The 14,950-nt window shown below is 46.0% G+C and overlaps 1 protein-coding gene across 1 annotated transcript in view; it reads right to left on the reverse strand.

Moving 5' to 3' along the window:
* FOCAD (focadhesin) overlaps window positions 1-14,950 on the reverse strand; it is a 1,081,710-nt gene that overhangs the window by 830,101 nt on the left and 236,659 nt on the right. Inside the window, exon 10 of the mRNA XM_069239095.1 lies at window positions 276-478. Within this exon, the coding sequence (XP_069095196.1) occupies window positions 276-478 (203 nt within the window). The remainder of the gene's footprint in view (window positions 1-275; window positions 479-14,950) is intronic.

The following is a 14,950-nucleotide window of genomic DNA, read 5'->3' on the forward strand; positions in this document are numbered from 1 at the left end:
GACTGTGTGTACAACACATGCTTAACACTACCCTCTGATAAGCCTAACTGCTCGGCCATATTACCACAAAAGAGAGCATTAGTGTTATCTACGTTAGCCTCTGAAAAGACTCCGAGGATCCACTGGACTCTGTGCACACTATACCTTACTTTTGTATAGTATATACAAAGCCAGCTTCCTACAATATCCACTTCTACAAATATCAAAAGTAATTCTCCTGCAATTAAAGAACCAGGTGAAAAATACAATAACCAACAAACTATGAACCAAATTACCACTTTGTCGTTTCTTTTACTGCACGTTTGCTGAACAATTTCCAAGAGAGTAATGGCCAGCTGTTGCCGAGAGGTGCTCATCTCTGCTGAGACCAGACTCACTGCTGCAGAAACAGATGACATGATCTGTAAGAGGGGCATCACCATTGCCAGAGCCACATCAGGAACGTTCTGGGTCTCATAACAGGACAGGATCTTCAGAGCTGGTCAAGAACAAAAATAACTTTTAATAGCCAAACGACAAATACAATATATAATTTCAGAAAATATGCACAAGATTTGCTGTTTTAATCATGTTAACATGGCTGTTTTTATTAACATGTCATTAAACATTGGCAGGTATAATCAAAGAGGTACTTGGCAGGCCAACGGGTGAAAAATTCAGGGGGCTATGTAAGAGCACTTAAAGCACCTTCATTTCTATTAGGTGGTTTTAATCAATGTGGACAATTGACCAATCCATCAATATCTAAATTTTTAAATTTGTCTACATATTTTGCATCTGTGGAGAGCAGTTCACTTGCACTCATCAACTGACTGCATTTAAAATATATCTGTATACAGGCATGTACTACCCTGATATGGTGGTTTCGATCATTGTATGGTTTTGTAGATCCCAAATCTGTTCCATTATGCTTTACATCCACTCCATGTGAAGGGTGTACCATGCAGGGGTCAGTGAGGGTGAAAGAGAAAGTTTCCTTCTGGCTCTTTACTCTCAGAAACATCCAGCCACTTCCATGACTGAAGACTGATCTAGTACGTCGTATGCCAAACAACAGCATTACAGATATTCAACTCAACACAAAATCGTGAATCAAACATATTAGTTGTATTCTCATCTGGTCCTTGCATCCCCTTTTGTCTTTCTTCACTGGAGACATAGTTTTTTTCATCTTGTTTGGTACTAGCTACCTCTAACCTCCCAAATGTACCAATAGCTCAACTTTCCTTGGGTATAGACAATCTGGCGACTGACTGATAGAGTCCTATCAGTGGGTCTGATTAGGTCGAGATTGCCCGAAGCAAATAGAGAAGCCTAGCTATGTTGGAGGAATCCTAATTTTATGGCTAGCTGAGGGTAAGGTCTGATTATTCCTTAACACAGACATGGGAAAAGGGGTCCACCTATGGCATGCGTAGTGCCTATGAAGAGAGCATTTCAAATGCTTGCAGAAGAGTAAATGTTCCTGCATATGTAATGCTATTACCCTCTTTATAAGTAACCCAGAGGAGGGCACGCAATATTTAGCACACATGAAAAAGTATCAAAACCACAGATGTTGGTATTTATCAGGTGTGATAAAAAAGCATTAGTGGTTCTTCCCCAAAATTAGGGAAAAACATTCTGATTTTTGCACCAAAAAGTAGTAACTCTGCAGTTCCAACTAATAGTCGGCCTTTTTTCCACAAGGTAAATTACACGCAGTAATTACTAAGTGCGATAAACTGTGCTTAACTTACAATTCTGATACCTGGGCAAACAGGCTCATCAACAAACTTATATAGAGAGCAATAAGGTTTTAGTGGAAACTGCTTTTAGCAGCATTTACAGCAGTAATGTCTTATTTACCGACCAGGAGTTGAATCTGTCGAAGTTTTTTCTTTATTTATGTGTCTATATCACAGAGGAATAAGTTTGATGTTTGCGCAGAAATCTCCAGGGGGCATCCAGAACTGTAGTACCCATGTTGTCTTCACTGGAATTTTGAAGGTGAAAATGAGGTGAAAGGAATGTCACAAATTGGAGAGGCAAACGTAAGGGGTAGCAGCCAGAAGCTGCAGTTTTAAACAAGTAACCTGAAAGGGAGCCTTTATACAGTCAGCGACAGAGGAAGCTGAAGGAGAGCTTCTTTCAGGATTATCCAGAGAAGACCCAGGTTTCTCACAAAGTAAATTTGGCTTCAGTAACACAACTTCCCTTTCTTAATAAAATAATCAGTAAAACAAAAGGTAGACCCTGAGACATATTTACAGTGAACAGCCAGGATTCCAGAGTTTTTCCAGCTGTGAGATAACGCAGTTGTTACTCTTGTTGCATTGAATAGAGCACTGGACGGTGAAATGATGGAGAAGTCCAACACCAGACATTCGAGTTATAATATTCCGGCATAAGCTCTTACAGGAAGTCAGAATAATGATAGAGTAAACCTGATTACATATAAAGTATAGAAATTGTCATGTTTTGTTGCTGTACAACCAAAACATAATTAATGATATTATTTGAGTCTATACTGAAAACAAGATCTAATGTCATGTGAACAATAGGCATATTACCTAGAATGAGTTGCATGCTTACAGGCAGTGTCAGTGCCTAGTTTAAATAATGTGATCTTCTTAGAAGTAAGGCAGCTAGTTATCTCCAACAACCCTATCCCCACGTTAAGCTGGCAGTGGACAGCTGTGCAAGGTCCACTAGCTGGCATGCAGGAATTTGGTGGATCTAGAGTACCTTTGGTTCCTCTTAACAAATTCTGTTTTGAAGTTACGGAGAAAGAATGGTAAAGGGGACACATAGGGGAAATCTGCTAGTCGTGTGTCCTTCCCTATTAGTTTCAAAAGCTACTGTATCATTTTCAAGAACTAAAACACCCTACTTTCCCTAGCTAGGAAAAATGAATGCTTGGAGATCTTACACAACCCACAAGAGCATCATCATCAGACTGTAGACAAGAAAAAAACATGAGAAGCAAACTCCTAGTCTCCCGACATTTACTCCCTTGTCACCACTTTCTCTAAACAGGAGTGGAACATTTTCTGACAACCAGTACAATATCCCCACTACATATAAACAATTCAGAATATTTCTAGTTTTAACCAGCACCTCTGCACATCCTCTGCCTGCCTGAAAATGTGTTTTTATTCAGTTGTGCAACCCATATCCTGGTAAAGAGTAAAACTGACACCCTCAAACCCAAACTCACCAACTCGTTCTTTACAACAACTCTGTATTCCCACCTCAGTGAGCCGCAATATACCTTTCAGAATAGGAAAACAATTTCTCACACATTTAATATTCCTCTTTTTTTGAACAACGATCAACCTGCTATTTCCGATTTCAGCTCATTACACAGCTTTTAATAAGGAGTCTGCATACTTGATACAAATCTAATACACCACGTGCATGTTAAGTGTCAGGAAAATCCCCACAAACATCTGTGCCTCAATGTACTGATATTGATGAACAGGTTACTTACCTTCGGTAACAAATTATCTGGTAGAGATATCCTAGTTGCAGATCCCTTACCTTAGAATCTCCCCCAGGCGTCAGTCTGGATCCAGAGATTTTTCTTCGAGCAGTACCCCAGCACGCCCTCAGGTGGCAGCAGTCATTTGCATTGTGGACACTGGTTATGACGTTGCGGGTCGTATACAGGCTCCCCTATCCCCTCCCGTTGTGCAGACATCAGTTTATTTTCATGACTTTCCACGTCAGAAGCACAGAGCCATGAAGAACACTGACCCTAGGGCCTGAAACGGAAGTCCCAGTCCCTAGAAATCAGTTCACTTAGAGAGGGGATAGGAGGGTTGATAAGGAATCTTCAACTCAAATACGTCTGTGCCAGATAATTTGTTACCGAAGGTATGTACCTTGTTCATCTGATAGACTTCTAGTTGCAGATTCCTAACCTTAGAATAGATACCCAAACAATACCATCCCCGGAGGCGGGTCTGCGAACTAAGATCATACTAGGAAGTCCTGTAGGACCAAACAGGCAAAATACCTGCTCCTTCGGACTGGACTGTCCAGGTAGTAGTGTTTGGCAAACATGTGCGAGGACTGTCACGTTGCTTCCTGGCAGAGATCCAGGAATGGAACTTGGCATGCTAACGCAGAGGTTGCAGCTGTTGCTCTGTTAGAGTGAGCACGCAAGCCCTCCTGTGATGCGTTTTAGCCAATGCATTGCACATTTTAATGGAGAGAGCAACCCATCTAGAGATGGGTCTCTTCAGTACTGCCTGATCTTTCTTCACACCCACATAACCCATAAAGAGCTGATCATCCACCCGGAACTCTTTAGTACGATCAAGATAGAATGCCAACACTCTTTGTGTCCAGGCTGTGGAATCATTCCTCTCCCTTAGAAGGATGTTGGGTCGTGTAAAAAGTAGGCAAAGTGATGGACAGGCCTACATGAAAGGGCGTGACCACCTTAGGTACAAAGGAAGCTCTGCTACAAATCACCAACTTGTCAGGATGGATGTAGATGAAAGGTGGCTTTGAGGAAAGAGCCTGCAGCTCACTCACTCTGCGGGGAGAGGTGAAGGCTGTCTTCAGAGTAAGAAGCCGAAGTGGGCAGTTGTGAAGTAGCTCAAAAGGAGTACGCATCAGAAAAGTAAGAACTAAGTTCAAATCCCATTGTAGCAGTGCTTAATTTGTGCTTGTTGTTTCCATAACTGGCACTTATTTTTCTCCCTCAAGCATTTACTGCTAGCAAAAGACACATATGGAAAGACGGGGGAAGAGAAAAACTAAAAAGCGTCACAGTGGGAGAAAGCAGAAAGCTGCAAGAGTGTGCTGAAGAGGCAGGGAGTGGCTGGAAATGGATTAGAGACCAGAAATGGCTTTAGGATTACGCTGCTTCAGTATTCCGTGTTTGCACTTTTAGCTGCAGCAGCCGCATTGTTAAGAGGGCGGCTTTGGGCATCGGCACCTTTTTATTTACAAATTAAACACTGCATTGGAGCATTATGAATGGAGAAGGAGGAAGCAGATAAGACCCTTTAGAAATCTTTCAACAATGGGAGCTTTAAACAAGGAGGGTTGGTCAGGCTAACATTATAGACTTCACACAGAAGGTCAAAAACTATCAACTGCCATTGCTCAATCTCCACGCAAGAATGGGAGACTGGGTTGGTTCAGGTGGAGAACCATGCCCCACTGCTGTGACAGAAGATCATCCCAAAGGGGCAGTCTGATCAGAGGATCGATGGCCAGTTCAATAGCTCCGGATACTAGACTCTTTGTGCCAAGACCAGAGACATAAGAATGATTTGGGCCCGGTCGTTCTTTATCTTCTTGAGAACTCTACGCAGAACTGGTATTGGGGGAAAGGCGTAGAAGAGGCCTGAGCTCCACTCGAGACAAAGCGTCACCGAGGGAGTGCCGCCTTGTAAAGTCCACCATGCAAAACTGCTGGCATTACACGTTCTCTGCAGAGGTGAACAGATCTAACCAAGGTTCTCCCCACTGCCGAAAGCGACCTTGCACCACCTCCGGTTAGAGACCCCATTTGTGATCGACCAGGCATTGACAGCTGTGTTTGTCCGCTCTGGCGTTCTAAGAGCCTGCCAGATGTTGGACCATCAGGGATATACCCTGATGTTCCAGCCATGTACAGAGGCGCAGAGCCTCCTGACAGAGTCCACGACCCCACCCTGCCCAGCTTGTTGCAGTACCACATGGCAGTGGTGTTGTCCATGAACACCTGCACCACTTTCCCTTTCAGAGAGGGAAGGAATGCTTTCAATGCTAGCCTGATCACCCTGAGCTCCAAAAGACTGATATGGAGCTTGGACTTTGCCAGAGATCACGTCCCTTATCTCCACCTCTTCCATGTGGCCGCCCGATCCCATGAGTGATGCATCTGTCACTACGGTCAGATCTCGTTTGGGAAGGGAGGGGGCTCTGTCTCTGACCCAACTGCGGTTCAAAAGCCATCACTGTAGATCTTGTGCAGTCCCCTCCGAGATCTGGACCATGTCGGAGAGATTCCACTGATGCAGGATGAAGGCTGATACATCGGTATCATAACCTGAATATCCTGGACTCGCCGCTCGGCAGGATAGGCCCAAAATTGCACTGTGTCCAGAATAGCTCAGATGAAAGGGAGCGTCTGAGAGGGAGTCAGATGTGACTTTGGCATGTTTATAGTGAACCCCAGCAAATGTAGGAGGTCCACCGTGGTCTGGAGGTGGGAGACGACAGCCTAGGGCAAGCCCGCCTTCAACAGCCAGTCGTGGAGGTAGGGGAAGACTGAAAACCCTAACCTGTGCAGATGAGCTGCGACCACCGCCATCACTTTGGTGAAGACCCAAAGGGCACTAGTAAGGCCAAAGGGGAGCACAGTAAATTGAAAATGCTTGTGACCTACTACAAACTGCAAGTAACGTCTGTGGGCAGGCACAAAGGGAATATGGAAATATGTGTCCTACAAGTCCAACGCTACCATTCAGTCTCCTGGGTCCAGGGCAGAGAGGACCTGAACCAAAGTGAGCATTTTGAACTTCTCCTTTTTGAGGAAGAGAATGAGGGACCCAAAGTCTAGGATAGAGCAGATGCCCTTGTCCTTCATGGGCACCAGAAAGTAACAGGAATAGCAACCATGACCTACTTCTGGCAAATGGATCCTTCTCTATAGCTCCCTTGGTCAAGACCGCAGGCTACCTGATCCTCGCAGACACTTGATCCCACTGCCCCGGCCACGCAGAGGTTGGGCAGCATGCATGACAAAGTGGCTGGCGGGGAACAGATGTAGCTGGGCGTGCCTTCCATAGCCACAAAAAGATCGAAAAGCCTTTCGGGGGGGTCTGAGAGGGAGGGGGCTGCTGCTGTCAGGACACCTTAAAGCACTCGAACACTGAGTCTGCTTTGTCTCCGAAGATACAGGTGTCATCAAAGGGCATGTCAATTAGAGTGGATTGGACATCCCTTGAAAAGCCAGATGTCCTCAACCAGGCGTGGCACCTCAAGGCAACCATCAAAGCCACCAATCTTAGCAGAGAGTTGGTCTTATCCACCACTCATCATGAACTTAGCTGCGCCTCCCCTGTCAGCAACAGCTTGGGAGAAAATGGCCCGGGCCTCCTCCAGGAGCTGTAGTAGCACTTGTGCAACTGTGTGCCATATGGTTTAACAGGCCAAAAGGCACGCGGTGTTCACGGACCACAATGCCAGACTGGGGAAAGAAACCGCTTCTTCCCACGGTAATCCAGCCTCTTGGGCTCCCTATCCAGGGGAGCGGAAGGGAATGTGTTATGGGACGTTGAGGTTTGGATGACCAAGCTCTTGGGGCTAGGGTGTTGGGTCAGGAACACCAGGTCGTTAGGCGCGGGCCTATGGCAGTGGGCTCTTGTCCTGTTTACAGGAGCCGCTGTGCTGGGTTTGTGCCAGGTCCCCAACACGACCTCAGTGAGGGCTTCATTGAAGGGCAAAAAGGGTTCTGACTTGGAAGTCCCAGGCTAACGCACCTCAGTCAAGAGATTAGTCCCGACAGCCACCGAAGGCAGCTCGAGGCCCAAGACCTCTGTCGCTCTTCACACCACGATGGAATAAGACGCCCCCACCACCATAGCCACGGTAGGGGGAGAAAGCATGCAGTTTCAGGAGAGGTGTCCAGACCGCTGGCTTCACCCAGGTCCTGAGCCAAGTACATAGGGTCTTCAACCTGGTATTCTAAAGGGTCCAGAGACTCCTCCATACTCTCACCGAACTCATACCCATATGTATAAGAGTCAGGACCCTAACTAGAAAGCAAGGTCCCTGCCTAGTCGGAATAGGCATCGAGTGATGCTCTGGCTCCGTGTCGGAGTCAACAATGAGTATGGGATCGACGCTGCCCGCAAACCTGGGCGGCATCAGGACCAGACACCGGAATCGTCCTCGGGGAACATCGCATCAGTACGAACAACATCGGTTCGGATCCGGAAGTGGATCCCTGGGTGCCCCCCAGAACCAAGACCAAAGCAACCAGTAAGGACCCCGAAGGGGCCCCTGACAACTCTGCAGGGCCTGAAGGCACGTCGACAGGGGTGGACTGCCCCAAGATGAGGCACATGGCCTCATAAAATTCCTTCAATTGGGCAGGGGAGGCTCTGGCTCCCAGAATCTCAAGGAGGCGCAAAGCCAACCCAGAAGAAGGCTCCGAGGACAGAGGCCTAGCGTGACGAAGCTCCTTCTCCTGCGTCCCGTCATCCATTCGACAGAGTGAAGTCAAAGAATGCTTGTGCTTCTTCAACAACTTCTTATGCTTACCCGAGTGTCGCGAAAATTTTGAATTGGATGACAACGACGAGTGGTGAGGGCTCCGCAAGCGGTTTCGGGACCTTCCTCTCGACTGGGAGCGATGCGGAGCCAGGGGCTGGGCCGTGAGTAGATTTAGGGACAGCTCCCTCAAAGCTTTTGGGTTCATGGCCTGGCACTTGGAGCATGACTGTGTCGGGGACATGCTCCAAACACCACAGACATACGAGGTGTGGGGATCTGTACCGGACATCATCCGGTGACAGGAGTCACATGGCTTAAAGCAGGTCTTCTTTGACAACATCCTCTAAGCACCAAGAAGTCAAAAACCTTTAACAAAAAGCCAGTCAAAAAGTGTCTGTAGATGTAGCTCTCTTCAGATCTGCACGTAGGCAGGCACAGATAGATAAAGACTGATGTCAGGACACCAGGGTGGCACTTATATACGTCCCTAACTTCCTATCCGGTGATCACGACACCAACGACAGCCGCGGAGTCAACCAACGCCACCTGACGATGGGCAGGGATACTGCGCGAAGAAATCTTAATCGGGAGCCAGTGAAGGTCATCTAACACTTGAGACACAAAGCAACTTAGGAAACTTCCTTAAAAGATGGGCAGTAGCGTTCTGTAAGAGCTGGAGTTTATAAATGTGCCTTGATTTCAACGCTGGACTGGGGAAAGTACAGAGAGATGAGGGCTGTGGGAAAGCAGCATTTTTCTAGCATAGATGCCCCCACTTTTTGCCCGGTGTCAGCATGTTTAGACTGTAGCACACTGGGTTCCTGCTAAGCAGGACCCTAGTGTCAGTGTTCTCTCTTCTAAATTTACTTGTATGGTAACTTTTACACCCCACAATTGGAATACAGGTGCACCCATTTAACTCAACTCAGGCAGGGGAAATTAGAACAAAGAGAGAAGTGTGATCACCTCGTCTTTAGAAATAGGTGCCTCTAGGCTGGGGTAAGGGTGTCTCTGAGCGCCATCAGACTGCTTTGAATGGCATATTGGTCTCCTTCCATAAACCGATTTGCACCAGTGCACGAACACCCAGGTTCACAAAGGGCAGGAAAGTGACCACCCCTGTCTAGCTCCTCTCCCAGGGAGGTGCACAGAACTCTGCTAGGAGGCCACTTGATTCTGCCACCTTGGAAATAAGATGAGCAGAGGCCCCTCGGACATTCTGATTGGGTAGTCCAGCTGGGTGACGTCCCTGTACCCCTCTGACAGGTGGGTCACTGCAGTATGTTTCCAACCCCCTTCCTTGGTTGCTTAAGGGCTCCCTTGAGGGTGGGATCCTAGATTCTTCTGTAAATCTCCTCTGCAAGACACTTCTTTAACTTGGACACCAGAACCACTGCTGTTCTTCACTGGAACGAAGAGCAAGACTGTAACCAGTAGGAGGGCTCCTATTGCAACTTTGCATCCTCCAGAGTCACAGGGACTCTATCTGCAATTAGGAAAGCAAGAAGGATTCTCGTTTGGAGTGAACGAGTCACTCCCTTGCATCCACAGGCACCTCAACGAAGATGACCGGTTTGTGGATTCTGCTGTCCCACGGACTCTTCGAGGCTCTACAACACAGGGGGTGGTTCTGTGGCTCTCCAGACATCTGACCTATCCTCCTTGCAACTGAGAAGTCTGTGGTCCCTCACTGGAACTGCTTGGCTTGAAACCCTGTGCACCGCATCTGCTTGTCGCTGCCAAGGTTTGTTGCCTCTTCAGGCCAAAGCCCTCCTAGCACCAAGAACCCCTCCCCCGCACCCTCCAGCTTCAAGAACGACATCCTATCTGCAACTCCTGCGACAGGGGCATTCCTCTTTGCTGCGCTGTGGAGGCCTCCCTATGACTCCCTGTGCCTGCTGCCAGAGGGTCCTGCTGAGGGCTCCATCGAATGCTGCTGGCTCTCCTGAATGCTGAGGGCTTGCTCTGACCTACCTGCCATGTTGGGTTACAGCTAGTCCCCACAAATCCTGCAAACACCATGCAGCGCCTCCCTGAATTTTCCAAGACTTGTTGGTGGTCCCACTGACCACTGACCCCTCTGCGATTCGACAACCTGTGTGGGACATCTCATGGATGACTCCTTGGATTTTCCTGCATCACCTGGACTCGACAGCTGCACTTCTTCGTCCACAGTCCTACAGGACAGCATTTCCACAAAGGGTTGGTATTGCCCTCCTGCACCGCCTGGGCACCCCGAGGTGGTCTGGACTCAGTCCCCTCTTTCCTTAGATTCTCTTCTTCAGAAATCCATGCCTGGGTTCCACCGACCTGGTCCACGGGTTACAACAGCAGCTGGATAACCAAAGTCCCCAATGACTTCAATAGGAGGTTCCTACACATTTTCACTCCTATGCCGCTGGGCTCCCTGGTGCAAGTACTCTACTGTTCTGGGTATCTATGGGTGGGGTCACTATCCAACCTCCCTTGTCCCAACTGGTTTCCTCGGGGTCATACACGAAGGGTCCTAAAACACGAAAACTCCAACTGCGACTTCCCCATGTTATCATATGGACACTGACCTGGGATTACAACTCTGCACACGAGCGAATGGATTACCTTTGGAGTTTTAGTACTTCCTAAGCCCTAAGGGTACATGGGTGGTAGTGTGGGTTCAGAGTGATTTTCACATTCCATTTTTTTAGTAGATGATTTGGCCCCACCCCTTAGGGGCCCCATGTTATTTTATGCCTTTACTTACCCGTTTCTAAGTATATTTATGTATGTATGTATATTTATTTATGTATGTATGTATATATATATAATATATCTCCGGTTAAGAGATACACCAAAGTTACTTCTAGAGTGCGTGTTACAATAAATATAACCTTTTTTTCTAACACTGGTGTGAATCTTTCCTGTGTGTACATCACTGACTGACCTGTGTGGTATTTCTAACTGCTTTACATGCTACTGGATAAGCCTTAGCTCCTCTCCAAGGCTACCCTTATGAGAGCTCTGGCTACCTAGAGTCGCCAACACTTTCACTAAGGGTTGCCTGGACTCAGTACAGGGTGCCTCACCTATAGGTGTACTTCATCTAGTGAGTCAGCCTCCTACAAGGGTCACTAAGAAGAGTTCAAGAACGAGGTCTGCCAACTAGGAGAATCTCAGATTTGTCAGAATTTCGCCTCATCCATTTGGTAAATTCACACATACAAATACACATACCTTGACACTTTTCTGAATAATAATGTGTGGCCTTTTGCAATGGAAGAGAAGTTAAAGGATTTAATGATTTTCACTAAGGGGATAACGTAAATATTAAACAACATAAGGCTCAATGATGAGCTCTTGTGAACGCCGCAGGGTAACAAGAAGGCCTTTGACCTCACATCCCCCAGACAAACTGAATGTTCCCCATTAAACAAAAAGAGACAAAGATCTAAAGCTGAACCTCTAATCCCAATGCAGGCTAAAAGTTTGGTGAAGATGACATTACTCACTGTATCGAAAGCCACAGACAAATCGAGAAGGATTAATACCGCCTTCCTGTCATTATCTATGATGGTTCTGATCTAAACCCATGTTGAGATACATCTAAGAGTTCGTATCTATTCAAAAATTCTGACAGGAGAATATTGGCAGCCATGAGTAGGAGCGAGATAGGGTGATAGTTTTGCTCTTCATTGGGATTAAGAGAAGGGTTTTTTTTTCAGAAGGGGGAATATCAGAGCCTTTTTCCATTCACTAGGGAACTGACCCTTAGTGATAACCCTGTTCGTTAAATCTGTCAAAGTGAGAGCAGCAATCACAGCTAAGTCCTGTACAGGTTTTGGAGGACAGGGATCTGAAGGTGCCACAGATTTAGTGAGGGCAATAAGTTCAATCATCATTTTGACAGTAAGCAGTGGGAACTCATTAAGAAGTTGATAATTAGGTTTAGGAGTATCATCACCAGAAGAAATGGGGTAACTACTGAGGTTTACGTCAAAATCATTATAAACAGCCTAAACCTTTTTTCTAAAGTATTTAGCCCGTCTGTCGCTTAACTGCTTAATAGGTGAAACGTTAGAGGCGAAGGTGCAGAAGGAATGCTTTTTGACAGTTTTAAACAATTCTTTAGTTGAATTTTTGGCTAAATGAATCGTCTCAGTAAAATACTTTGATTTCTCTTTGATAATACGTTTTTTATAGTTGTGTAATAATTCTTTGTATTTAAATATATCCATTGGGTTACAGCCATTTCTCCACATTTTTGTTTTAGTTCTCCAAGATTGGCAGAGAACCAAGGTGCCATAGGTTTAGCTCAATTGCTTTTTATTTGTCTCAGAGGAGCCAGTTCAGATACAGATAGACTAATCCAGATGACATACGTAGTCGTGTCAGTATTAGGATCATCAGTCAAGCGAGGTTGGGTAGTGGCCAATTCTCTCCTAAGTTCATTTATGTCCACTTTATTCCAAGCCTGTGCATTGCTTAGTATAGTCTTAACAGTAACGGGATTTGAAACTAAAATTTTAAGACTAAAACCAATAGCCTTATGATCAGACCAGGTGAAAGTTATTGCGCCATCAAGAGTATTACCACCTTCATGGGTAGCAGTATTGACCAAGTGTTTAAGATTAAAATTGTCTATCAACTGTAATGCATCTTTAATGTCAAGACCCTTCAGGTAAAAGTTAAAGTCACCTACTATGGTGTAGTTACAATGATGTGAACTAGCTAGCATGAACTCATTTCAGGCGGTCAAAAAATTACGTTTAGGACCAGGTGGCCTATATATCAAAAGGCAGTCAAAGGTGGCCTTATTATTCAATTTGCATTTAAAAGTAAGTGCCTCGGTCTTTTAACCTTGAAGGTTCAAAGGTGATGTCAAAGTGTTGCCGATAGTGAACGGCTAGGCCCCCACCACGTTTAACCATGTGGTCCACATTAAAAAGGGCATAGCCCACAGGAGTTGCAGCAATAAGTCCAGATTTGAAGCCACATCTGCCAAGGATTCAGTAAGAAACACTAGATCTGAGGGGTGTGAGTCTAAGGAATTATGCAAACCGTATTTGTGCTTTATTACGGACCGTGAGTTGATCAATACACAACTAAGTGTTGAAGTGACCTTGTCGTTTAAAGAAATAGAAAAGTATTCATTACTGTTTCTGTTGGCAGTTGAAAAGGCAGTGCTCACAAGAAAAATTACCTGGACCCATAGTGGACCCAAACTGATTTTCCAGCGTGCTCTCAGCTTCAGTTAACTTCTCAGGGCATCCTAGCTGCTGGGATGGAAATTTCCCCTGCCCGGAGTGCCTGACTATATCTGGTATCCTAATTGTTGATTTTGGGCTGGTGTCACGCTAATCTAGAGAGTCAACATAGGCCTCTGCCTGCCTCTTGACATTAAGAAAGTCCTCAATCTGTCCTATAATCTGAAGGGGGCGCACCAAGCGCGCACTCATTGACAGACAGTGGATTACTGACTTTTTGCTCACATTCCTGAAACTAGAAGGAGCAGAGAGGAAGCTGGGTTCCTTTACAAAATTGATCATTTGGTTAGAACTTTTGCTATTAAAGAAATGCGGATTACACTTCATGAAAACTGTCATTTGGTGGATTGTAGAAGAGAGGGATGGGACTGCAGGCTACTGTGCAAGGTGTGGAAACCTTCAGGTGAGGCTTGTGCTTTTGTTTTTCCCCAATTACTCCTTCAGTTTGGCTAATGACAGCCAGGTGCAAAAACGTTGTTGTGTTTCCATGTTGGCGGATACTCTGCTGTGAGAATATTCACTCTATACAAAAGCCATCTGTGGTTCATCCTTTAGGGGGGAGGAGCGTCGCCCCACTGGCTGCTAGCGCAGCAGCTGCAGCAAACAATGTAAATTACATAAAATGGTAATGTCACTACCATCTGGGTGCACTTCGACTATGAGGTAGGGACGGGGTTATTCGGACTTACAGACAGTTGCCTAAAGCATAAATTGCGCATGTCGGATTGGCCAGCTGTCTTGTAATGGCCAACTCGACGTATGTACTTCAGACTGCAGCATTCTATGAGTTGTATTGCAGCCAGGCGGACTGCAGACACAGGCTTCTAGTCTGAAAAGAAGTGGTTCCTTAGTCTGCTCCGACCAATCTTTACACTACTCTCAGGCTGAAAACTCCAGGCAAGCAGCTCCAGGATTGCTTAGGTTCACTCATCCCAATAAAAAAACACCAGTTTCACAAAGAAGGTGAGACAGGGGAGTATGGTGAAGGACAGAGACAAAGATGTGAAATGTAGAATAAAGCAGAGGCTGCAATCCAGTGCACAACGCCTTAGGGTGAATTTGTATAACTCCAACAGTGGCAGAGAACAGGTGCAAACATGTTACATTTTCCCCAGTGAAAACTGCTCAGCAGGGGATTTTTCTTTTCCAGAGCACACATGCTCCCATCGTTGCAGGGCAAGCTAGAGGATGTCACAAGTAAGAATAAAACACTAACACACTATCCACAGCAGCCGAAGCATCATTGCAGAGCTGTGCATCTAATGTTACACGGAAGTGCAGCAAGAGTTTTACTAGGTATTCAAAGAAGCAGTAGTCAACAATGTCTTCTCCAAAGACATCAGCCGGATGGTAGTCCCAGAAACCTAAGCTGGTAAGCATTTTTGTTATCTGGTGCTGCAAACCTGAGACTGGAATCGCTGAGGCGTCAGGGCAGTGATTGTGTCTTGGATTTGTTCTGTGTGTAGCCACAACTGACATCTGGAGATCTGGCCCGAGTGTGGTGTGCC

Source organism: Pleurodeles waltl, chromosome 1_2 (genome assembly GCF_031143425.1).
Source record: "Pleurodeles waltl isolate 20211129_DDA chromosome 1_2, aPleWal1.hap1.20221129, whole genome shotgun sequence".
NCBI lineage: Eukaryota > Metazoa > Chordata > Amphibia > Caudata > Salamandridae > Pleurodeles > Pleurodeles waltl.